This window comes from Arabidopsis thaliana, chromosome 4 (assembly GCF_000001735.4).
Source record: "Arabidopsis thaliana chromosome 4, partial sequence".
In the NCBI taxonomy this organism is placed as follows: Eukaryota; Viridiplantae; Streptophyta; class Magnoliopsida; order Brassicales; family Brassicaceae; genus Arabidopsis; species Arabidopsis thaliana.
The window spans coordinates 12,043,844-12,068,845 of record NC_003075.7 but is presented as its reverse complement, the minus strand read 5'-3'; the positions used below and the strand labels follow the sequence as shown (position 1 = coordinate 12,068,845).

Below are 25,002 nucleotides of genomic sequence, written 5' to 3'. Positions count from 1 at the left end.
ATAGCTTGTATATAGTATATATCAATTTAACTTTCTCATTACTTCATTTTTGTTGTTGTTGTGTATATTTATTATTTAGTAATAGTCTATCCTCGCAAATTTTAAAAATTCAATAGGAGTATATGACCTCTGTCACCTATTCAAAATCCATCGAACCTCCGAATAAAATAATAATTAACAAACGTAATTCAAATCCAAAAGATTAAGGAACTAAATATAATATGATCACTAATTATTACAGCCATATAGAACCTTCTTCTTCCTAACTCTTCTTATATACGTACTAAACGTAACACTCTCTCTATATCTCTATCTCTCAATATATCTCACACATCAGACATCACTCATATCTTTAGATTCACATTAATGCTTTTCAACTAAATCCTCTTCGTTTGATTCTCCGATGACGTCCATCAGTTCCTCCGATCACCCCCTTCCGGTGAGCAAGAAACGATTAAAGCCATTGATATTACGAGATTTCCTTCTCGATGATCTCAGCTCTTGCTCATCCAACGGCTTCAAATCTTTCCCTCGTCTCCTCAACGCTGAGATCCAACGGTCAGGAATGTTCCACCACAATCGCCGTATTACCTGCGGATTAGCGTTTAGTCACGCCGTTCATAAAGCTTCGACGGCGTTACTCACCGCCGTTAAACTCTTGCCCTTCCCTTCCTCCGTTAAATCTCAGTCTCGTGATAGAGATAACAAGAAAGGACTTTTCTCAAGAAGCTTCTGGAAGAAACTTTCCCGACGTGAACTTAACGTCGACGTCGGAGAGAAGGAACGGAGAACGGATGATCGTGAAGAGGAGATCCAACGGTGTAGATCATTCGCGGAGTTTCTTCAAGAGAGTCAAGATCAACTGTCTGATCAGATTTATTATATTTCTCCGACGGATTTATTTTCCGGTGAAGCAACATTGTCAAAGGACGCCGTCGGTGACTCGTCGAGTTTTAGTAGCGAGGACTCGGAAGTGACTCAGTCATCAAGCGGAGTAATAGTAGTTATGATGAGTGGGGATTGTGTAGGGTCACATGTTAGTGACGGATCGTCTCTCAACGACAACACAGAGGTTAGTAAATTACTTAACAAACTTTCAATGTTTCGATATCTTTCGTGCTCGTCCAAATCCAGTGATCATCCGACACGTCAATTTCTCAATGCACCACCAACCATTAATATCACAAGTTATTACAACAGCGAACCATTAGGTGAACTAATACTAGAAATTAACGTGTAAATTGATATGATGTTGGTTTAAGACTTAAGTTGAGTGGAGTTGGAATTTTTTTGAAAGTTGTCGGTTCGTGCGTGCGAGTCACGTGTGTGTGTGGTAGGGAATTAGATTTTAGAATGTGAATAAAATACTTAATGAGTGATGAAATCGAGGGCTCAGATTTTTCTTCGTGGCTTCGAAAGCGGATTCTACGGACAATATCACTCACTTCCCAACGTCAATTTGGTCCATTTAAAATTCGTAATCTATTTAATCTCTCACACATATTATACAAGTTTTGGAACTAATATAAATATGTAAAGGTGTGGAGAGATGTATAATGTTATTGTCATAAAGTAGGTTGACTTGGCCAACTCACTCTATTTCCTCACTCTAGAGATAATCTCTCGTTTTACGTATAAAATTTTCCCATTTACTATTGTTTTATTTGAAGCACTGTAAATTGTAGGAATGCGAGAACGAAGAAAAAGAACAACTCAGTCCAATATCGATATTAGATTGCCCATTCCAAGATGATGCAATTAGTCCTCCATCGCATCACAAGGGTAAAGTCACTGATTATATATCCTTATGTTCTTGAATATTCGCTAATCGATGGTCATTACTTGTTATCACATAGGTTTTACGTTTACAAGTTTCATTGTTGTGAGAAAACCCTTTGACAAAGATTTTATCTATTCAACGCAAATTCAAGCATAGATATAGTTGCATTAACAATTAGGTTTATAAACATATGAACTAATCTTTTATAAATTGACATTTACAGAAACATATGAGAAGAAACAGATGAGAAAAAGAAGAAGATTAGAGAGTTTGGTACGGCTTGAGCCAGTGGATTTAGAGAAACGCATAGAGAAATATGAGGAAAGACAAGATTACAAATCTCACATTATAGAAATTGAAGAAGATCAATCCGAAATCCGAGCAAACCGTTTGTTTGCTCTAGTGAAGTCTAGAATAATCGAGGAACAAAACCAATTACTGGCATCTCATGTAGTAGACAATGTGTTGCTAGATTTTTTCAAAGAAAACAATAATAATGAGACAAGAGACGAGGATAAGTTGGTGGAGATAGTTGAAGAATGGGTGATGAGGAGACAAGACGATGAATATAATATGTTCATGAGTTGGAAAGTGAGCGAGAAAAGAGAGATTTATGTGAAGGAAATGAAATGGGGTTGTATCAATGGGGATGAGAAAGAGTATGTGGTCGAAGAGTTGGGGAATGGTTTCCTCACTTCCTTGGTTGACGAACTTATCCATGATATATCCTTGTGAAACTGTTTTCTTTGCCACATATGTATGTATTATACTATATGCATTACTAAATTTATGATATATAGTGCTATTATCTTTGTAAATGGTATGACATATATTGTCTGAATGTTTAATGAGTAATGAGAGATTGATGAAACAAACAAAAACTTCTAAACTTTGAACTTGATTACGGTAAAATCTCAGCGACAGAAGGTTGATAGAATCTCACATTAAAAGTAAACTAGTACAAATCTAATGACAACATCTACTGTATCATCTAAATTCATGAAAAATAAGTCTAAAAAGGATAATAATAAATTACCACGTTAATGTTGAGCGGTTTCAAGCATAATGAACGGCCGTTAAGTGAAATGGGCCCTAAACTATAGTTTTTTTTGGGCTTCAACTAATCTGAGCTGGATTAACTTTAACGTAGGAGTGGTAAAGTTAATACATATAGAACTAATCAGTTTAAAGTTAACCATGACTTGAGTCACTAGAGATCTCATGCATCCTCCTAATTTTATATTTAATGAAAATTGTAACAAATTTCTCTTACAATTTTTTTTAAAAGCAAAACCTAATTTCTGTGCATAAATATATCTAACCTCGAATCCCAAAAATTGAATTATTGTTTCAGTAAGAAAAGAAACCCATAATTTAGGAAATAAACCGAATTCCCCTATGTAATAGAATTACGTACCAAATCATTGTTGCTGAGAGAGAGACGCTTGAACGCATGGAGACAATTTCGATATTTGAAAACTTGTTTACTAATATATTGTTAGATTTTAATAATTTGCATTTGTTGCACTAACCAAAAATTGCGACATATTACCTATAGTTTGTTTTTTTTGGGGGCAAATTACCTATAGGCTATATCACTGCATTTTGTAATCACACGTAGTCACATAGGACATATATATTGTATAGTTCTGTTTATTGTATACAAGAAAGTCATACTCGTGCTATGTTCAGTTATATGCCTTAATATTAATAAGCCAAATTTAACGATATAAATATAATTTACTAAGTTTTAGGACTTGTATATAAGTTGTACAGTAGTACTACTTGTTTAAAATTATACGTATAAGTGTATAATTTTTTTTTCTTTTCTTTTAAAAATTTAGTTTTATAATATTTTAAAAATATTCCTAGCAAAGAAAGAATAATTCATATATGCTGACTATCACGTCTAGTTGTAGTAGTAGCTACACAAATACTTGAATTTGAATTAATAAGTATATAGATAAATTGTACAAGTATCACCTATTATAAGTTTGCCAACCCTGTTTTGCGCATGATAATACGGCAGTAACAGTGTCCATAATCAATAATAACACAAAATCTTATTAAAAATTCGTATTTTATTTAGAAGAAAAAAACTAATTCATCTATGAAAATTAGAAGGAGACGTAACCGCTAACTAGTGTAACTGGACCTGCCTTCGGTGTTTGGTAAGATTCCGGTACTCTGTACAAAATGGCTGAAGCTAAGGCCCACACTATTTGACCGTACGTCACTGGATTGTTTCTCTAACGACTTTGATTCTTTTACTCGCTTGAGTTTGAATGTAAATGTCTGATTTTTTTTTAACAAAAAAGAATAAAATATATATCTACATAAATCTATAGTTTTCTAGCAATAATATTGTTGTCAATTTGTGAAATGTGATGGGTTGCTTGCATATGCAAAAGTCTCTCGATCGAAGTCTTCCGTTTATTATGAACCACACAAATGGTTTTAAGCAAGAAAAATATCTACGAGTAAGATCAATTTTGTTATGTGTAGAGATTATCATTTGTAACTTTATGTATTAATACAATTGCACGTAAAGCTTGACCTTCTAATAGAAATAAATTTGATAGGAAAAAATCTCTAATACCAATTGCAATTTTTTTGTTGTTGTAATATTGCAGTAAGCTCTCTCATTTAAGCCTTTGAACAAAAAATAAAATAAATATCAGATTTATTGTTGAGTTTCGCGTTGGTATTTCAAGAAAAGAATATGGTCTTTGGCTTTTGACCAAAAAAAAAAAAAGAATATGGTCTTTGGCTCTTTGCGACGCCTATATGCATATATGATATTTGTATGACTATAGACTCATAGTTAATTTATTTTCTATTCCATTTTAACTTATCAGTGTCACTAATCAAAGCTATTATTAAACGGTCTATTTTAAAACAAACCATTTTGTCTATATGCTATTTCATATACGACGATTATAATCGCTTCTTTAGAACTAATAGCCAATAATAATGTATATTTCGACTGTTCACCATACACCGCCACCTAATTCTTCTAAAACATTTCAATTCATTGACTAAATATCGTCATTATTTTGCTTACACATTTTGTATATGTTCCTCCAAATTTGTTCACTAGAGTTTTCAACTAGAACAAAACAACTACTCTGTTGGTGAAAGAATGAATATGCATGTGTGAAGTTTATTGCTCAATATGGATATAGAAGATGAAAAGAAAAAGAGTAAATTGATTTCTTTACCAAAACGTGTCCAGATGTTATGTCAATATGTAATTCTGACATGACCAGAACTTCTGTAACGCATTTAACAATCACTTCCGAAAATAACAAAAACAAAATTCAGGAAAGATGATGAAATTGTAAAAGACAGACTGTAATGGCGTCTATTGAGACAATGACTCAATCTGTCTTAAACCGGAAAGTTGACTCGTAAGCCATATTGATTATCTTTATTAAATTTTCCTTTTTATTCTCTTATTCTCTCGAAGTAGTAACTTTCTTTTGCATCAAATAAAGAAAATATGAAAACGCACCCCTAAAGTTTATCTTATTTTTTTTATTAGTGCCTCTAGTTTTCTAATGTGTAGAGTCAGTGACACACTTTCTTTTTACTTTATATCAAGATTTGATGATATCATATGATTTTAGACTTCTAATTAAGGTTTTTGTAAAAATTGTCACACTACTTTTTTGAATTCTTTCACTTTTTTTAACAAATGTTATTTAGAAAACATAGTCAATATACAGATCCTAAATGTAGATAAAAATTTACAATTTTGACTAGCAAGATCTGATTTGATATGTTTCTTATATATCAATTTTTACCCTTATTTGTTCCATTTTACTTTGATACTTTTTTTTATAGACAAATTTAGATAATTTTATTTGATAAGTCATAGCATTTATTTTTCTTATTTTTATACCAAAATTTATTATAAATACATTTTTCAAACAACACATATACAACACAAACTGTCATTAAAACCCAAATTTTATATATATATATATACCAAGCTGGTAATAATATGATATGATCGTAATTAGCAAACATGAGATCATGCAATAAAAGACTTAAGACAAAAAAATGTGCCACGCTGGTAATGCAAATTTTGTCGTGGTGTGTAGATAAACAAAAGTTTCAGACTTAAATCAAACATACATAAACGTTAAGGGTCTTACTTGCAAATTTGAGTTTTACCGGTAAAAAAAAGAGTAACAGGAAACGTAAAAAGAAGAAGAAGAACGCTCAATGGAGAAAAAACGTGTCCCGAAGTGGCAAATCACGCGACGAGTCTCTTCTTCTTCTTCTTCTTCATGCGTTTTCTCCTTCCTTCTTAAAAGCTCTCTTCTTCCTCCTCCTCTTTTACCAATACATCTATTAACTCTCTCTTCCCTCTTCATCAAGTTTCTCGAGGAGAGTGAAGAATTTGGTTTTAATTATTCTTTGATTACCCTTTTTGTGGTGTGGTTTTCGTTATTTCGAGGAGTGATAATAATACCGTTATGAGTCATCACTTTACATGTGTTTGATCAATTACTCTTAATTCACTTTCTGGGTTTCTTCCTTTGAATCTCTCCTCAAAGAAAAGAAAAGAAAAATGAAGGAGGAACAAACAAGATCTCTGTTTGGAATCTCTTTGTCTGATAAACCAACTTGGCAACAGTTTCTCATTTGCACTTCTGGTTTCTTTTTTGGTTATCTCGTTAACGGTGTTTGCGAGGTTCGTTTCTCTCTTTTTTGCAATTTGATTCGAGAATTTTGATACATAATCAATCAACGTTAATGTTTTTGTTTGTTCTTTGTCATAATTCCACATACCCAGCTCCTGAATCTCGTAAATTTATAATTTTTTTGCATTTTCAATCTCTTGCATGCTAAGTGTTTGATGTTTTGTTTCTGAGAGAAAAAAAAACAGAGGAAGAAGAAAAAATTGCATGACGAACTAAACTCTCTCCAAACTTGTGAGAGATCACAAAAAATCTGTGATCTTTGTAAAGAAAACAGATTTTAGAGAATGTGATTGGATCTACAAGTACTCATATATGATCATTGACTTGATTTATTTTTCTTTGGTTTTGCAGGAATATGTTTATAATCGTCTTCAATTTAGGTAAAAGTCAACTTTTGATTACTCTTTTAAGTTTTAGATTTGAACAAAAGTTAACAATGGGATTTTGCTCTGTCTTTGTAGCTTTGGGTGGTATTTCACGTTTATACAAGGATTTGTCTACTTGTTTCTAATCTACCTTCAAGGCTTTACCACAAAGCATATAGTTAATCCGATGAGAACTTATGTCAAACTCTCTGCTGTTCTCATGGGTTCACATGGTTTAACCAAAGGATCTTTGGCTTATCTCAATTATCCAGCTCAAATCATGTTCAAATCCACCAAGGTAATAGATCCACATTTCCCAATTACAGTCTCAATGAGTTTAAATTGAGTTTAAAGAATGATCGGAATGACCATCTTTCGGATGTTTTAGGTGTTACCGGTGATGATAATGGGAGCGTTTATACCCGGTCTTAGAAGAAAATACCCAGTCCATGAATACATTTCAGCGTTCTTGCTTGTTCTTGGTTTGATCCTATTCACATTAGCCGATGCGCAAATGTCTCCAAATTTCAGTATGATTGGGATTATGATGATAACCGGTGCATTGATCATGGATGCTTTCTTGGGTAATCTGCAAGAAGCTATCTTCACAATGAATCCTGAGACAACTCAGGCAAGGAAACTAAAGAAAACACGGTTCTTTCGGTTTTCCTTTACCGGTCTGTTTTGTTTCGTTTCTGAGATTAACTCTTGTTATGTGTGTTGTGCAGATGGAGATGCTTTTCTGCTCAACAGTTGTTGGATTACCGTTCTTGTTCGTTCCCATGGTTTTAACCGGAGAGGTTTTTCGTGCGTGGACTGCGTGTGCACAAGTAAGTAAACAACCTCTGTTCTCTTTTTTCTGGTTTGACTTTTGGTCAACCTTTAACCAAACCAAGTTAACCTTATGAGATAGTCGTCCATTTTAAGTGAAAGTGACAAAGAGTGGAACCTTTTATTTGGCTTTGAAAGTACTTCTATAGATTTGACTCGGTTTATGATTCAAACCGGAGTTGGACTCAGTTTAGAGAAAAAGTCAAAATTTGTAGGATTCTTGGTACCACGAAATGAGAGAGATCATTGACCGACGACGTGCCTCTGAATCTGCCAAACTTTTTAAAAGCCAAATTGTCTCTTTTAAATTCATTGATTCCATAACTTAAGTACCAACGTGGAATATTTTATAGTCAAACGGTTTAATGATTCATTGGTTGACATATTTAAAACCAATTGTGCTTTGTTTATATTTGCAGCATCCGTATGTGTATGGAGTGCTTGTATTTGAAGCCATGGCCACATTTATCGGTCAAGTCTCCGTTCTCTCGCTTATTGCTCTCTTTGGAGCCGCCACAACTGCCTTGGTAAATATCTAATCTTATCTTTGAATACTCATTTGTATTTTAATTGACTCAATGGTCTAAAATCACATTTCGTTGTGTGTAGATAACAACGGCTAGGAAAGGGGTTACATTGTTGCTGTCGTATTTGATATTCACAAAGCCGTTAACGGAACAGCACGGATCAGGCTTGCTGTTGATAGCAATGGGGATTGTATTGAAGATGGTTCCAATGGATAGTAAAGCTCCGGCCAAGATTCCGGCGAGACCAGCGGTTAGGATCGCAGGAGGCGATGGTGATAGAGAAGAGGACGAAGAAAGGAAGTCATTGGTTTGAGAATGTGCCATGTATTTATATATATTTTATCTCACAAATTCAAAGGGTTTATAGAATAATGTTGGATGAAGGAGACACAAAATAGAGTTAAAGTTGTGTCAGAGACTTGTTATTAGATTCTAAAGTGAAATTGCAAAAGATTGAGCTGTTAAATTGTTAACTATGATATGAATTATTTTTGTCATCACTCTCAGAAGAAAGCATTATTCGTCTCAAAGCCTATTCATAAAGCGGGAAACGCTAATGACTACATTCTAAACGACAGGATCAGTGAAGAACCTGATTCTATCTAAGATCCTCCAGTTTCTTTCTCTGATCTATGAATAACAAACTTATCGACAATCTTTACGGTGTTGACAGGATCCTGCTGCAATGTTGTTGCACACCATTTGCTTGGAAACCTTCTGTGATGACTCATTTTCACAGTCGATCTCGGCTCTGCATCCCAGTCCTTGTCCAGCTTCCATTCCTTTGGCACCTGTACTCATTCATCACATACACTCCTCTGTTTAATTCTATAATCACAAACTTTTTCTTTTGTCATTTCGAGAGTTGTTTTTCTCACCTTGTCTACTCCGAGAGTGAAGACTTCAAGGTCTCCATCAGGTTTGATGTTGGAAACGGGTGAATGATTTGTTAATTGGCGATCCGAAGTGAAGAAAATGCTTCATCAAAGTGTATGTGAAGCCAGTTGATGGATATATATAAGTAACTTCCAAAAACCAAAGATACAACAGGGGTTGAGAAGAACCCAAAAGTAGAGGAACACAGAAGCATAATAGATGGCTTGCTCCGCTTCGAGAAAGTGACTCCCATTCCTTTCTCGACAGATGTTAGTCCGTGTAACCGCCATCACCTATGTCAAATACTTTACTTTCGGCTGAAAAATAGTTTTCTATTTCAGCTAAAACGAAGGCTAAGTTGACGATTTTACCTCGGGAATATCAAATGCTGACATAAGATACTTGATGCAGGCAGGATATAATCCGAACGTCCACTGCTCAATACGGTCTCGGAGGCCAGTAGGGTCCGGAAAATGTTCATTTTCTACTGATTTGTACCACTGATACAATGTATGATACCCTGTGTAGCAAAAAGTTTGAAAATCTCAAAATCCATTAAGGTTTGATCACAGATACAAAAAAATATCAATTAAAGTAGGATCACATATTTTTTGTCCACTTGTGTCAATGACATTGTAATGAGGAAAGCCACAACATTCTATGGAAAGGAAACTGACCGGAGTTTGCAAGGAGCTTATGCTGAATACAGATTTCTATGCCGAGTTCCAACAGCAACATAAGAATCAAAGCAGCCATCAGGTGTGCAGAAACATGAAGAATTCCAATTAACAGTCGTTTCCTCCGAGATATTTTTGAGGGAACAAACATAATTGCAGTTATTAGCAACATAAGAACCCCGGTGAAAGACACATATGACTGCTCTGTTACATACACAAAGGAGCTCCAAACTGTGCCAAAGAAACTCCCCAAGTGGCCAGAAAATGAATCGCCTCGTAAGATATGGCCTAGCTCACACTGAAACCAACAAGGAATGAAGATAAAAACTTTCTCGTGAGTGCAAGTGAGCATAAAAATTTCTTCGCACAGGAAAAACACTACTACAGATATGCAAGGCCTGTCTCAGTTTGACCATTTAATAGTGGATGCTGACAATGTGTACCATTTTAACAAAAAAGTCTTAATGACCAAGTCAGGCTGCATTGCTGAGAAAATAAATATAAAATGGAGAAACAAGAAACAGTTCATATGAAAAAGAGTTTGATAAAGTCAAAGATGTGTAAAACCGCACCTGAGGGAACAAGGAAAAGACCAAGAGAAAGTATATGATGCCACCAATGAAATCAAATTGCCAGTTCTTTTTCCTGAACTTTAAAATATTTCCCAGAGCAATCTGCAAATAACAGCAAACAACATAAAATATCAGAATGCAAAGAAAAGAAGGCGAATCAGTAACCGTGGATAAGAGGTTCAAGAAACAAGAAAAAGTTTACCCTGCTTGAATCTTCAAATGAAGGATAGGCAGATTTACTTTCATAAGAAGCACCATAAAACTTTGAAAAGCAGCGGAACACATGGGTGGGATGCAAAAAAGCCCCTCCACAGCCATTAACAAGGAGATGTGGGACATGAACAGGTCCATCTGATTGAGTACATGAATGACGCATATAATGATGCAAATCTCCTGCCATTCTAAGTTTACACCTTCCTTTCAAAAATTCGAATATCAGGTGTCGCATGTTCTTTCCAGTATCGTCTTTCCAATACCAATCAAGAAGCCAGTTCGGCTCATGTGTGATAATGATCACTGCATCATTCTCCCCAACCTAAATGAAAAGATAAAAACATTGATCAAAGCAACAAAATTAGAATTCAATAGTATCAAACAGAAGACACCAACTCTAATATTGTCGTTTCACAAACCAAAGAAAAACCCAAAACCAATATCACAGAACATCATAAGTTGTGAACAAAAGAAGAAAAGAGCTCGAGTTGATGGGAATATATTTTGTATAGCATCCGCAAAGTCTATTTAGCCTGAGAAAGAAAGATGATGTTGAATCTACCTTCTCCTTCACTAATTTAGAAAAGAAATTGAACTGGTACACATCAATATCACCATGAAGCGCTAGATCCAAACCAAACACCCACCATCCTTTAGGTAGCTGCAGGGCAAAATAGCTTTTCTTTTGGGGCATAAACCAGCCACCCAACCAGCTTTTATGGCATACATACCTCATGAAAGTATTTAGTCCATCGAACCAGTCTAAAAAGTTCAGTAATAACATTACAATTAGAAGCAATACCAAGACACACCAAGTATGCATGTAATTATGTGAAACATATCACTAGAAAGAGAAATGAAGTTTAAAGCTGAAACCCACCATGGTTTCCTGGGATAAGAAAACATTGAGGACCGTCATAATGCTTTAGATCAGACACCCCATCAGGTAATTCAGGCTTGTTAACAGAAATTGAGTCCGTTTTATACCAATGGGGAGGTTGGAGCGCATATTCAAAAGGACAAAATAGACGTTTTTCATATGTAAACGCTGATGGATTGGGGTATCTGCAATATCAGAGAAAGACATCTATTCTGTTACATTCAGACCTGACAAAAAAACAGAGAATATGGAAATCACAGGTAATAAAATCTTACGCAAGATCTCCCCCAATAAGCAGTATGTTACCCCTTTCTAGAGATATAGAATCATTATCTAGCGGAACATTGATAAAAGGCTGAGCTAGAAGTTTCGCGACAGAATATGATGAATTCCCACCATCACCCGTATCCGCCATGAAGTCAAACCAGAAGTCAGTCTTATCAGCAAAATGATCATATAAAAGTTCCTTGCTCTTGTTTCCATCACAATCTTTGTTCATTGCAGCCTACACATTTAAAAATGGGGAAAGTTACAAAAAAGCAATATAATAAGCAAATCAGGAAAGATAAAAGGATCAGATCCTATCACATCAGTATAAGAAATAGTATACCTGCATCATTCGCATGTCAAAGCGGCCAAGAAAGACAGTCACTGATACGAGGAGGTCAAACACAGTTTTAAACAAATCAGCTGAAGTTCTGAAATAGAAAATCAGACAGATCAGCCCAAGTATCCTACTTTAAAGAAGACATTGGTAGATGCTAAAATATGTAAAAAGAAAAAAGATCAGTTGGCATAGACGTACCCTGAATACCAAGGAACCATATCTAAGAAATTAGGTTTCATTTGTTGTCTCTTCAACTTCTCATAATTTTCGACAGACAGAGGGTGTGCCAGTGCCCACCTAACCGTACAACGAAAACGTACATTATCATTGTAAAAACAGTAATCATTTTATTTACAACATTCATTTAACAAAAAACTATGCCCAAGCTGACAGCTTGACACTTACCCTGTTGATCTCTCCACTACATAATTAGCAATGTAAAGGCCAATAAACGTTGCCCACAACGAGTATATAGGAGAAATTTCATCAGATGAATCAGGACAAGACCCATTGCATGCCAACTGTAGATTAAAAGGTAGGAATACAACAGAGAGTGGTCAAATAAGAACGTACACAACAAATTAGAATGTTATAACAGAAGCCAGACCCTGACCTCCCCATAGATGACCCATTTGGACAATAATGGATAATCACGTGCAGATCCAACAGGAGCAAACCATGATGAGCAGACTTGGTCTCTTAGCTCATCAATGTGAGTAAATTTCGCAAGCCAAGTACTGTTGCCATCTTCTCCTTTCCATAATGAAAAACGGCTAGAATGCCTTTTCTCGAGGGGTGTTTGTCTCTGAAAAGCACGATTACCACAATGGCTGTAGAAAATACAGCACGATATGCTAAGAACCTACACAAGATAAAGGACACTGAAATTTGATTTTTCTTTAAGAATAATGTTTTTGAGCAAGTAACCTTGATCTACAAGATTGGGGATAGCATACTTACAGCACAACTTTGAAGAATGGTTAAGATCTCTGGGCGTCTTCCAGCCACACGAGAAACAAGACCAATATACCAAAGCCCAAGAAAAATAATGTGGAAGACAAGTAGGAAAACTATGGATGATATGTAAATTGTTAGAAACAAGGACAAATTCATCCTCAAATCCAAACCCATTGACTGAAAACTTGGGAGATGGTACAAAGCTGCAACTAAAATCCAAGCAATGTACCTACACAACAAAACCTTTTAAGTGTTAAATCTTTTTTGATATAGACCCCATGGAAGACAGAATAAAAGATATTCACTTACCACCGACTGAAGGTTGAGTAGCTTGGTCGGATAGTCTTTTTGATGAAAGGAGATGAAAAGAAATAGAAAAACCCAAGCAAGCAGGCATACATGGACCACCACTTGAAATTATTGTCCAACTTCTCTACGAGGCTGTGCATGTTCTCCGACGAAATAAAGAACATGCAACCCAAAACCACAGCAATCATAGCATGACGTGAATGCTCATGCGGGTACGGGTAAGTATGGGTTAAAATCGTTCTGACCCTCTCCATCTTGAGGTTATGTAGAAAACGAGCAGAATTTTTATCAGAGCCCATAGCTCGAGGTTCCTGTAGTCCTTAGAACTCTTGAAGACAGTCCAAAGCTTGACAGCACTAAGAATGGTTAGCAGAATAACTTCAACATCCCAGTTTCAGCAGACAAAACCTTGTGCCTAGAGAAAGAACAAAGCAAGAAAGGAATACATTCAGCACAGTGTGGTCTAATAGTGGAACAACATTTATAATCATGATTCCTCTACTATCTGCCATTCCAACTATTTGATTCACCAGTAATATGAAAGTTCACCACTTTTGAAAAAAATCATCAACAACACACACTAACATATATAAGTGCTATTGATATTTCCTCACAATTCTTAAATGCCAACAAAAATCTTCTTGCATCTTCACACTCACACAGGCCCTACCTAAACTTTGTCAACTGTCAAAATATCTCTGAACTGCTCAATAAACCAAAAAACAAATCTTATAGCGATCAAACAATAGTTATTTTCATATCATATATAAATAAGAACTGATTCAATCACTAATCATATCATTAATCATACTAATGTCAATCAATTACGTTGAGGATATATAAGAAATAGTACGAAACTTCGAAATCGCACCTTCGAAAACCGCAAAAGCTCGGTATATATAGGATTGGAATTCTCCGATCGATTCAGTCGGAAAAAATGGTAAATGATCATTCCCAGAAATCGCCGTAACACTAGAAGAAATACATTTTGAAAGATTGGATTCGAAAAATGGTAATCGTTGGTTGATTTGGTGGTGAGTCAAAGCGGATAATGTGGTTTTGAAATGAGAAGCACCAATTTTTTCGGAGATGGATATGAGCAGATAGCTAATCACCATTTTTCTAAAATCAAAAGTGGGAGAGAAAGGAATCAATCTCCTGATTCCAGAATCTTTTTTATTCTCCTCGACTCCATTTCAGATTTTTTGTGTTACAATATAGCAACTTTCAAACTTAAAAATTAAATTAATTTAATACTGTTCATTAATTACATTAGTTTACAAAAAGTCATCGACTAAAAGTTACCAACAGTAATTAAAAACGATTTTGTTTATTTTTCTTCTTTTAATTTAATACCGTTAATTTCTTTGCGTAAACAAATGTAATAAAAAGTCTAGTTCAGTTTGGTTCGAAATTGTTTTGGTCTCTGCAAAAATATCATTACAACTAGTTTTTACACACTGACTATTGTATACTTCCAAACATATCACATATGCTTAATTATAGTTCTACATAACACAAATGGTTTCCGACAGTCTTATTAGGTCCCCTAAATTTATTGGAAAGCCGAAAGCGAACGTATAGAGTGATGATATGTTTTACTCATTGGATGGTCACGTTAGCAAATTGTCCACGTGATGATATAATAGGGGCTACTGTGTGAGATACTTTACTAAAACTGTTGTATTATTGTATTATTTTCTCGCCTAATTTAGAAATAAGAGATTTTCAACTAAACTTTATAATTGAGGACCCACTAAAATCTTTCAAAGGTGGTTTATGAAACCAAATAGTTTACATATATGAATTTATTTAATTATGTACCTCGGCACCACTGGCCAGTAACTACATTAATTGGAGTAGGACCGTTGTTATACGAGCCAGAGAAGTTAATTGTATCACATTTTATTCTGTCAGACGCGTTTGATCACATCATTTTTCGAATTCAAATCCAATATTATACGTGTGAATTCTTGAGAAAATGTAAATCAACTCAAACACACATATGCATATATGTCTTCAGGGTTGTGAAATTAATGCCATACATGTATGTTTTGCTCTATAATTAGTTTTGCTCTTGTATTTCGTACTACTTTATATGGACAGGAAAGTTCGTGTGAAAATCACATAAAGTATTTGACACTTGTTGCATGCACAAGAGAACTTGATTTTTGAGGTTTATAGATCATCATCCTTAGTTTTACATAATGCCATAATGGAGGCACGGCCCGTGCCGCACGGGACCACGTTTCCCATTCATGCACCCTGGTGCATACAAGACCGACCACGTGAAAACCAATGGCACATATAATTCTTATAAATTGTAAAAAAAAAAAAAAAAGAGTAGTAACCAGAGATGTTCTTCTTTCTTTTCTGCCACTTATAATAAAATAAAAGAGATGTCTAAGAATGACGACATGACAACAAGAAAGTAAGAAACTCATGGACCATATGGTCATGAATTGATGTCTATATTTGTTGGGATTAGAAAGGTATATATGCTTGAAACGATTATTTTTCAAAAATGAATGGACCAAAAACAAAATGAAAATACTTTTTAGAGAATAAAACATTTATTATAGAATTCATTTTGATATATAAATCAATATTGGTCTTCTTAAGAACTTGAGAAAAACTCAAGCATAAGTTATGAGCTTCCACACCATAGAGCGTTGGGCTCGCTATAAAGATCGTTTATTAAAACCGCAAATCTTTCATGAGACACGGTTCACTAAATCTTTCTATTTGTTTTGACCAAAATTAATAAAATTAGTCGTATGGTCTAAATCATATTTGAACGTCTGGAAAATCTTCAAAGTGACACACCCTAATTGTCTTGAAGATGCTCTGATTCGTTTACTCATGTCATAACACATGCTCAATCCGACAAATAATGTGAAGAAAGAAGAATACGTCTCCCGTGAAATCCCATGCCATAACCTCGGTTTCATCTATATTCCCATCAGACAATTAGTAAATGGACGAGCTAGCAACACACGATTATGTAGATTAGATTCTTTTTTTTTCTCATAAGTATTACCCTTTTAATTAAAAACAGCAGTTGTAAACGATACAACAGTGGAAGAACATCCACTTTCAAAGTTTGACACACACTTTTACCACTTACAAGATTAGATTATCTAACTAGAGAGTCATCTAAGTTGTAAAACAAAAGAGTAGAGTAAGGGTAATTAGAGTAAAGCATTACACCACATGACATTACGCTTCAGGTATGCCAAAACCAAAAAGGGATACTAGGCCATACCATCTTCTTCAGATTGTAGATTAGATTCTATACTAGGAAAGGAGACAAATCATGTAAAAACATTTACTTATGTTTTACATTTAGAAAAGAAAGATTGAAAAATATTGAAAAAGAAACAAAATTATTTAATAACTTTGCATAATACTTATATCTATCTTTTTTCTTTTCTTTTTCGTGAAGCTAATATTCAAACTTGTCTATCTTCTTCAATATGTGATACTACACCTCTTGATGCCAAATTCAGTTTTATTATTCTGTAATATATAGAGAATGAGATTTTCTGAATTTATTTTGCCGTCATGAAAATCATATTTAACAGAATGTACACTATTACCAAGATAATTCATTATCTCAATAACCAGAAGAAAGGGTCCGACAAATGAAGATAGACCCCACAATGCACAGTGATGCAGCAAACTCTTATCTTCCACCTCCTTCCTTTATAAACCGTATATAAAAATCTTCGAACGTGATTACACAGAGCCACTCTCTGATTCTTCTTCTTTCCTTTTTTGGTTTCTTCTCCAATTTTGTTTCCTTTCTCACCGTATCCCAATTCAACTCTCATTAAAATAATATTTCTAATGTATCTGCTGAGCTTAGAGAAAGCGGCCCCAAAAATTTACAATTTTGCGACATAGAAATATCTGGGCTACCTCTCTTTCTCTCTGAGAACTTTAGAGGTAATATTCTCTAGATTTTTCTCGTCTCTTGTTCACAGAGGTTGTTAAAGTTTCAATCTTTAATTCATTTGTGGGGTTTTCTTCAAATTAAGAAGATTTTTCTCTGTTCTCTTTGATGTTTACGATTGCGATTTCGCTCATTTCGATTTTGTCGTGTTTTTGCTTTTTACTTAGCTGGATTGAACAGAATCTGAATTCATCAAGAACTAGGAGAAGAACGCAACGACGAAGATAAGAGGTTCATACATTTATCAGAATGTTCTAACTTTTCAATTAAGTAAATGTTTTGTGTAGTTTTGACTTCTCCTTTCTCTCATTGTGTGAATTATTTTGACTCTTTAGCTGAAACCGAGAATCTGGTTGACCAAATCAACACATAACACTCTTGAATCATGAATATTGATATATCTCGAAACACATCAATCAATCTCGAATCTTTTTTTTCTTGTAGCAACATGTCTCAGTGTAAACTTTAGTGTCACTGCATAGTTCATTGATATAGAAAGGTGGAAGACTTTTTCTGGTAGTCCTTTCTACAAAAAGTTTTGTGTATGTGATCATTCTTTTATCTCTGATTCTTCTCTGTGACTTTCTTTCAGTGTAGAAGATGGTAGCCTTCGGGAAAAAACTCAAGGAACGGAGCATTCAAGAATGGCAAGGGTAATTTCTCGATAAACTTTTCGAAAAACTCGTAAAAATGTTTGTCCTAATGTTAATCATGATCGCTTGTAGATATTATATCAATTACAAATTGATGAAGAAGAAAGTGAAGCAATATAGTCGCCAATTAGAAGGAGGCAATCTTGAGCGCCGTCATGTTCTTAAAGATTTCTCAAGGATGCTTGATAATCAGGTAACAACAACCTTTAGTGTCTGTGAAGATAAAAGTGTGGAGCTTTATAAAAAGCTAATTTTGAAAATGAATGCATACTAGATCGAGAAAATCGCTCTTTTCATGTTGGAGCAACAAGGGTTGCTTGCAAGCAGGCTACAGACACTAAGGGGATCACACGATGCTCTCCAGGAGCAGCCAGACATATCCCACATGTCTTATCTAAAGGAAGAGTATAGAGCTGTTGGGCAAGATCTTCTCAAGCTTTTGTTTTTCGTTGAGATGAATGCTATTGGTATCCGTAAGATACTGAAGAAATTTGACAAACGGTTTGGTTATCGATTCACAAACTATTATGTCAAGACTAGAGCTAACCATCCTTACTCTGAACTCCAGCAAGTCTTTAGACATGTGGTAAGTTAAGTCTTAAGATGAAACAAATGACTATGTATCCTTCTTTTTCCAAGCCTAACGTTGAGTTATAGGGCCTTGGAGCTGTTGTTGGAGCCGTATCTCGCAACCTTCATGAGCTTCAAAACAATCAAGGAAGCTACTTATCGATTTATGATCAACCAGTTCTTCCTCTTCAAGATCCTGTAGTGGACTCAATTAGAGCGGCAGTGGATAGGCTAACGCGGTCAACAAACTTTCTACACTTCATGGCTCAGCACGCGCTTATAATGCAAGAAGAGTTACCAAGTCCACAAGATGAGGAAGGGGAAGAAGAAGATGGGAGATATCACTTCATGTCTCTCTTGTTGAATTTGGTCAACACGTTTCTCTATATGGTCAATACCTATATCATTGTCCCTACAGCAGATGACTATTCAATGAGCCTCGGTGCAGCAGCAACGGTGTGTGGTGTTGTGATTGGTGCTATGGCTGTAGCTCAGCTCTTCTCTTCGGTTTACTTCAGTGCCTGGTCCAATAGATCCTACTTCAAACCACTCATATTCAGTAGCATTGTTCTCTTCATTGGGAACTTGTTATATGCATTAGCTTTTGACTTCAATTCAATAGCGGTTCTCTTGATCGGGCGGCTTTTCTGTGGGTAAGTCTCTTTAGACTTCAAAATGCTCATAGTATCACTTCTTGATGGATTACTTATATTCTTATCATACTGTTTTTTTCAGATTGGGATCGGCGAGAGCAGTGAACCGGAGATATATAAGCGACTGTGTACCGTTAAAGATCAGGATGCAAGCTTCTGCGGGTTTTGTTAGTGCAAGTGCTCTAGGAATGGCGTGTGGTCCTGCGCTTGCTGGTCTATTGCAAATTAGATTCAAGATCTATAAACTTACATTTAACCAAGATACATTGCCTGGTTGGGTTATGGCTGTAGCTTGGCTTATATACTTGGTCTGGTTAGCTATATCGTTTCGTGAGCCTGCACGTGAGCCTGAGGAGATTCCTAAGACTTCAGAAGAGTCTAATCACTCTGGTATGTCTATGTCCTGAATCCTTCTCTTTGGTAGATCGGTAGAAGTTATCGATATCTAATTGTAGCGGTGTGTGTTTGGTTTGAGTGATAGAAGCTGTTCAAGATGTGAATCTGGAGAAAGGTATGAAACAACCACTTCTGCTTACATCAGAAGAGATAGAAGAACAGGGTGAAGATGAATGTGATGGAAGCGAAGAAGCTTCCGAGGATTCTCGTACACCTGCAAACTCCATTTTAGCTGCTTATAGATTACTGACACCTTCAGTAAAAGTAAATAGAGACTCAAAATTTACTTCTGAGAAACTGAAAACGTAAGTTTGCAATTTTGATGATTGATTTGATTGTTTTTTTCAGGTTCAACTATTGATATACTTCATGCTCAAGTATGCAATGGAGATTCTTCTCTCTGAATCTAGTGTCATCACCACTTACTACTTTGGTTGGTCAACGAGCTCTGTTGCGATCTTCTTGTTTTGTCTCGGTCTCACGGTTCTTCCAGTTAACCTCGTCGTTGGAAGCTATATAAGCAACATGTTCGAAGACCGGTAAGTTTCTCTGTTTTTTTTACTGATCTCTTCTCCTCAAAGTTTCCCTAAAGTCATAAACTTTATTGTGTCACAGGCAAATCCTGTTGGTCTCGGAGATTATGGTCTGTGTAGGAATACTTCTGAGCTTCCATGTCGTTGTTCCCTACACTGTGCCACAATACGTTTGCTCAGGACTCATCATGTTTGTTTCTGCAGAAGTTCTTGAAGGTTAACAAAAGATTCACATTACATAAATTGACCAAAACTTCTATTTCTTTTAATTTAACCACAAGATCGGAATGTTTTTTTGTAGGTGTCAATCTATCGTTACTCTCGAGAGTCATGTCGTCGAGGCTATCGAGAGGAACTTATAACGGAGGTTTGCTTTCGACGGAGGCTGGCACGATCGCACGTGTGATTGCTGACGCGACGATTACCGTCGCCGGTTTCTTTGGACGGAATATGCTTTTGAATGTTACACTGCTTCCGTCTCTAGTCATTTGTGTTTTGTCCATCGTAGCTACTTGTTTTACTTATAACTCCTTGTATTAGTACTCTTGTTACAAATTTTACCCCATAATAAATCAAATCTATGCAATTACCCTAACGATTTTGACCGTTAATCTCCCGCGTTAATAGTTTTGTTTATGTCCTGATATAAATTCATAAAGCTCTTTTATGTCATGTAAATGTTTATTATGTGGTAATCATAGTCAACGAGGTTGATATAAAACCCAAATTGAATATATATTCTAAAAATCATCAACATAACTTTTTTTATTTTTTACTTGTTTTCTTTTCAACTACTTACTTATTTTCTATTGTAGTGTTTTTTTTTTTGTCAGAGGAAATTTCAGACTTTAGTTTTTGCGAGTTCATTAAATAAGTTAACAAAATCAACACAATTGATTCAGAATTGAGCCAAACGAAACGGTGTAGCTAATATTCATGCACTAAGCACTACAAAAGAAAATTAGAACCAAAAGGTAGATGTCAATTATAAAATAAATAGGGTAGCTTGACTAAAAACTTTAGTGTCACACATCAAAAAGGACAATTTGCCTGCTCTTTAGGCAAACTTAATACAAAATCGATCACGTGAGAGGACAATATTGCGTAATGGACCTCAGCTCTTACTTTTCCTCGCACTCTAAATCGGTCAAAATTAGTTTATTTTGTCTTTGATATTTCATCACATCAGCTGATTTTAGTATTTTGATGGTTTTTTCTAAGAAATATCATATTTCGAAATGTAACAAAACTGTATTTTTTTTTCCTGAAATTTCTTCGCTTTCTACTTTTTTTCTTGGTTTTTCTGTTTATTTTGTTGTGATCATAGTGGATACCACACGGATAATAATAACGCCAAAAAAACATAAAAATCATAATAAACTTGTGATTTGGTTCGTTGAAAATGAAACTCTCCACTAGCAAATGTTCCATGTGTTTCTTTATCACTTTTTCTTATTTTCTTATAAAGATATACTACTTTATAGTATCCACACGAATTTGTCTCATGATTCATAATTTTAAGTCTCCATGTACTCCATACATATATGCATACATAGTTGACCAAAAATATACATATATATGTCTACGTAACAATTATTAAGGATATAGCTAGCGTGTGTTGTTTCAGATTGATTGTTCAAACCTGATTAAGATAACGATCACATCCTCAGAATGGCTGGTGATCTCCTCCTTCGTAAACTGTTAATAAATGTCTCTGGGAATTATGTAACCAGGAGTTTCAAATTAAAGTTTTGTTATTCGAACGAACAAGTTGGTTTAATTAGTTAAGAAACATATATATCAATTGTACAATCTTTTAGTAGATTCAGAATTTCATAAACTTGATTTATTATTATGCAACCATAAATCTTGATATATTGATGATGTGATATATTTTGCTTTAAAGATGTGACATATTTGTTCATTATCGTAAAATATTTGTTTCCCTAAGTCACTTTTTGATTCTTATCAATAATATGCAATTTATAATGAAAACTAAATTATGTTATACCAAATGAAAATACGAAACACTTACACAAACCACTAGTATACAGTTTGATCTTTTCAATAATTAATCAAACACTATATCTATTCTATTAAAAAAAAAGCAATTTGTACCACCCAACATCGACACACCCATGGTAGTGGAGTCAGGAGTGGATGATATATATGTGGACACGTAAAATATGCATAAACGCACACACATACATTAGATGTGTGATTGTGATAAGTGTAAAGAACATTAATGATTAAAGTGTAATGTAAACACAAGAATGAGAAAGATATTGACCAAGTCCAAGGCGCGTCGCCCTCGAGGTTCTACGTCTACGTGCATGAAAAATGCCATCCACTTTCATCAACATATATAGCCCCATTTGACATAAACAAATAGAACTTTCTGTTATTAGAGATTGTATCTCAATCATCGTTTCCTGGTTATTCATATTTAAATGTATTATTAATACGGTAAACGAGCATAAATTTGACTGCGTGTTGTAACTAAATTTGAATCACTCAGATATCATAAACAAATGGGACAAGAAAGAGAGAAAAATTAGGGCAAGCACTTTTATCTTCTTCTCCGGTGGACCCTTTTAGTGGCCATTGGTCAATAAACATCTGGCCGTTTAAAATTCATAAACCAATATTGATTTTTTTTTATAACAACACTTAATAGCAACATATTTTACAATTCTCATTACGACTACTACTCAAATCGAAATAATATATGTAAGACCCATAAAATAGAGAAGTCAACTCTGTTTAATCATCAACGTAAGTGAGCCTATAATATTCTTTTCATACATTATTGTTATTTATTTATTTTGATTGATTGACTAATGACTACTATTCAATATTCACAACGAAATTGAAGTCTAAAACAAAATTGATTCAACTATTGAAGAGAAGCAAAATTTGGTATGAGTTCCCTTTCCTCCTAAAAACAACAACTTTTCTTTTGATTGACCATTCATTTATATTACAACAACAATACTTTTTTTAAGGACCCAAATATTCACTTTTTTAATCTCATTGACTTCATATGTCCACACAACTCACAAGTCTTACCTTTTCTCCAGACAAAACACAGAGGAATAGGAGAGAGAGAGAGAGGTAGAGAAAAAGATGAATTCACACTTCATACAAGAAGCTTCAGAAGCTTGCTTCAATGGCTGCTGTTCATCACCATTCTCATCCCATTCCATGTCTGAGAAACCAGAAGAGCTCGAGTTCTCAGTAACCACAACAGGAACTTCTTTCCTGACCAGAAACACCAAATTCACCAGCCAAGAATCTCTCCCTCGTCTCCGTACATCTTTCTACGATCTCATCACAGCTTTTCCAGATTACTTGCAGACGAATCAAGCCGATCATCTCCGTTCTACAGAGTACCAAAACCTCTCATCATCCTCTCACGTCTTTGGTCAACAACAACCCTTGTTCTCTTACTCTCAGTTTCGAGAAATATCCGAATCAGAATCCGATTTGAATCATTCTCTCTTAACCTTGTCTTGCAAGCAAGTAAGCTCTGGTAAAGAACTGTTATCATTCGAAGAAGAATCTCGGTTTCAGTCAAGGATAAGGAAAAGAATCACGAGTTTTATGAATCTCGAAGAATCTGAATATCACATGATTCTAACTCAAGACCGTTCCTCTGCTTTCAAGATTGTAGCAGAACTTTACTCTTTCAAAACAAATCCCAATCTTCTCACAGTGTACAACTACGAAGACGAAGCAGTTGAAGAAATGATCAGAATCTCAGAGAAAAAGGGTATAAAACCCCAATCAGCCGAGTTTTCATGGCCGAGCACTGAGATTCTATCGGAGAAACTGAAGAGGAGAATCACTAGAAGTAAGAGAAGAGGTAAAAGAGGACTCTTTGTGTTTCCACTTCAATCTCTGGTCACAGGAGCTTCGTATTCTTACTCATGGATGAGTTTAGCTCGCGAAAGCGAATGGCACGTGTTGCTTGATACCTCTGCTTTAGGTTCTAAAGACATGGAAACTTTAGGGCTTTCTCTGTTCCAACCAGATTTCCTCATCTGTTCTTTTACAGAGGTTTTAGGTCAAGATGATCCTTCTGGTTTCGGTTGCTTGTTCGTTAAGAAATCTAGCTCTACAGCTTTGTCAGAGGAACCAACGAATCCGGAGAATCTCACGGCAGTAAAAGCAGAGCCATCTTGGAAATGGAAAACAGAGTATCAAGCAGGATATAACGAGATTACCCCTGTGGACCACGAGGACCACAAGGCAGCTTCTACTTCTAGCTCTGAGATAGTTGAAATCGAATCATCGGTTAAACAAGATAAAGCAATGATTGAGTTTCAAGGATTAGATCACGCAGATTCTCTAGGACTAATACTAATCAGTAGAAGGTCAAAGTCGTTGACTTTATGGTTACTACGAGCCTTGAGGACTCTGCAACATCCAGGCTATCATCAAACAGAGATGCCTCTGGTCAAACTCTACGGACCAAAGACAAAACCAAGCCGAGGACCGTCGATTTCTTTCAACATTTTCGATTGGCAAGGCGAAAAAGTCGATCCTTTGATGGTGGAGAGGCTTGCAGAGAGGGAAAAGATTGGTTTACGATGCGCTTATTTGCATAAGTTTAGGATTGGAAACAAGAGAAGAAGTGATGAAGCTGTGAGCTTGAGATTGTCAGTGGTGACTGTTAGGTTAGGAGGGTTTATGACGAATTTTGAGGATGTTTTTAAGGTTTGGGAGTTTGTGTCGAGGTTTTTGGATGCTGATTTTGTTGAGAAAGAGAAGTGGAGAATGAAAGCTCTTGACAAAAACAAATGATTGGTGTTAATTTGTGAACCATATAATCTCAATCCGCATTGGTTCAGTTTTTTTTACCATTTTCGGATTTTGATTCGGTTTAGTTCGGTTAGTTTTACATTGTGGTTCGATTTTAGGCAGTAGCTAAATT

At 35.3% G+C, this 25,002-nt stretch overlaps 6 protein-coding genes across 12 annotated transcripts; 4 read left to right on the top strand and 2 right to left on the bottom strand.

Annotated features, from left to right (window-relative positions):
* Positions 1 to 221: 221 nt before the first annotated feature.
* TRM11 (uncharacterized protein) lies at positions 222 to 2,673 on the top strand. Of its 2 annotated transcripts, NM_001203878.1 has the most exons (4): positions 308 to 1,072; positions 1,397 to 1,477; positions 1,686 to 1,782; positions 2,004 to 2,673. In NM_001203878.1, the coding sequence occupies exons 1-4, from the start codon at positions 404 to 406 to the stop codon at positions 2,513 to 2,515; spliced, it is 1,359 nt and encodes a 452-aa protein (NP_001190807.1). In that variant the 5' UTR covers positions 308 to 403; the 3' UTR covers positions 2,516 to 2,673. The 2 variants fall into 2 exon arrangements, with proteins under 2 accessions (NP_194033.4, NP_001190807.1); NM_118431.5 differs by lacking the exon at positions 1,397 to 1,477 and having other exon boundaries at positions 222 to 1,072; positions 2,004 to 2,652.
* A 3,314-nt stretch (positions 2,674 to 5,987) lies between these two features.
* Positions 5,988 to 8,715, top strand: UTR2 (UDP-galactose transporter 2). Of its 3 annotated transcripts, NM_001203877.1 has the most exons (8): positions 5,988 to 6,482; positions 6,844 to 6,872; positions 6,954 to 7,155; positions 7,246 to 7,488; positions 7,586 to 7,687; positions 7,771 to 7,911; positions 8,108 to 8,215; positions 8,298 to 8,662. In NM_001203877.1, the coding sequence occupies exons 1-8, from the start codon at positions 6,360 to 6,362 to the stop codon at positions 8,526 to 8,528; spliced, it is 1,179 nt and encodes a 392-aa protein (NP_001190806.1). In that variant the 5' UTR covers positions 5,988 to 6,359; the 3' UTR covers positions 8,529 to 8,662. The 3 variants fall into 3 exon arrangements, with proteins under 3 accessions (NP_001190806.1, NP_194032.2, NP_001078433.1); NM_118430.5 differs by lacking the exon at positions 7,771 to 7,911 and having other exon boundaries at positions 6,009 to 6,482; positions 8,298 to 8,715; NM_001084964.1 differs by lacking the exon at positions 7,771 to 7,911 and having other exon boundaries at positions 6,089 to 6,482; positions 7,246 to 7,511; positions 7,558 to 7,687; positions 8,298 to 8,715.
* On the bottom strand, positions 8,264 to 8,539 carry AT4G23015 (uncharacterized protein; the record flags this gene model as incomplete). The annotated part of the gene is made up of 1 exon (NM_001341573.1): positions 8,264 to 8,539. The coding sequence occupies one exon, from the start codon at positions 8,537 to 8,539 to the stop codon at positions 8,264 to 8,266; it is 276 nt and encodes a 91-aa protein (NP_001329228.1).
* AT4G23000 (Calcineurin-like metallo-phosphoesterase superfamily protein) lies at positions 8,676 to 14,482 on the bottom strand. Of its 2 annotated transcripts, NM_001341572.1 has the most exons (16): positions 14,178 to 14,482; positions 13,307 to 13,721; positions 13,001 to 13,226; positions 12,654 to 12,902; positions 12,446 to 12,561; positions 12,239 to 12,337; positions 12,044 to 12,131; positions 11,709 to 11,938; positions 11,434 to 11,618; positions 11,116 to 11,315; positions 10,543 to 10,875; positions 10,341 to 10,442; positions 9,769 to 10,066; positions 9,463 to 9,611; positions 9,094 to 9,384; positions 8,676 to 9,006 (listed from the first exon to the last, which is right to left on the bottom strand). In NM_001341572.1, the coding sequence occupies exons 2-15, from the start codon at positions 13,603 to 13,605 to the stop codon at positions 9,199 to 9,201; spliced, it is 2,760 nt and encodes a 919-aa protein (NP_001328245.1). In that variant the 5' UTR covers positions 13,606 to 13,721; positions 14,178 to 14,482; the 3' UTR covers positions 8,676 to 9,006; positions 9,094 to 9,198.
* A 2,472-nt stretch (positions 14,483 to 16,954) lies between these two features.
* On the top strand, positions 16,955 to 20,686 carry AT4G22990 (Major Facilitator Superfamily with SPX (SYG1/Pho81/XPR1) domain-containing protein). 3 transcript variants are annotated; one of them, NM_001203876.2, is made up of 11 exons: positions 16,955 to 17,254; positions 17,429 to 17,492; positions 17,854 to 17,914; positions 17,987 to 18,107; positions 18,189 to 18,500; positions 18,572 to 19,137; positions 19,220 to 19,527; positions 19,619 to 19,797; positions 19,882 to 20,072; positions 20,149 to 20,282; positions 20,368 to 20,686. In NM_001203876.2, exons 3-11 carry the CDS (start codon positions 17,862 to 17,864, stop codon positions 20,604 to 20,606), a joined length of 2,103 nt encoding a protein of 700 aa, NP_001190805.1. In that variant the 5' UTR covers positions 16,955 to 17,254; positions 17,429 to 17,492; positions 17,854 to 17,861; the 3' UTR covers positions 20,607 to 20,686. The 3 variants fall into 3 exon arrangements, with proteins under 3 accessions (NP_001190805.1, NP_001328313.1, NP_567674.1); NM_001341571.1 differs by having other exon boundaries at positions 17,706 to 17,914; NM_118428.3 differs by having other exon boundaries at positions 17,050 to 17,254; positions 19,622 to 19,797; positions 20,368 to 20,660.
* A 2,319-nt stretch (positions 20,687 to 23,005) lies between these two features.
* AT4G22980 (molybdenum cofactor sulfurase-like protein) lies at positions 23,006 to 24,977 on the top strand. Its single transcript, NM_118427.3, has one exon. It carries the CDS (start codon positions 23,193 to 23,195, stop codon positions 24,870 to 24,872), a length of 1,680 nt encoding a protein of 559 aa, NP_194029.1. The 5' UTR covers positions 23,006 to 23,192; the 3' UTR covers positions 24,873 to 24,977.
* Positions 24,978 to 25,002: the final 25 nt, after the last annotated feature.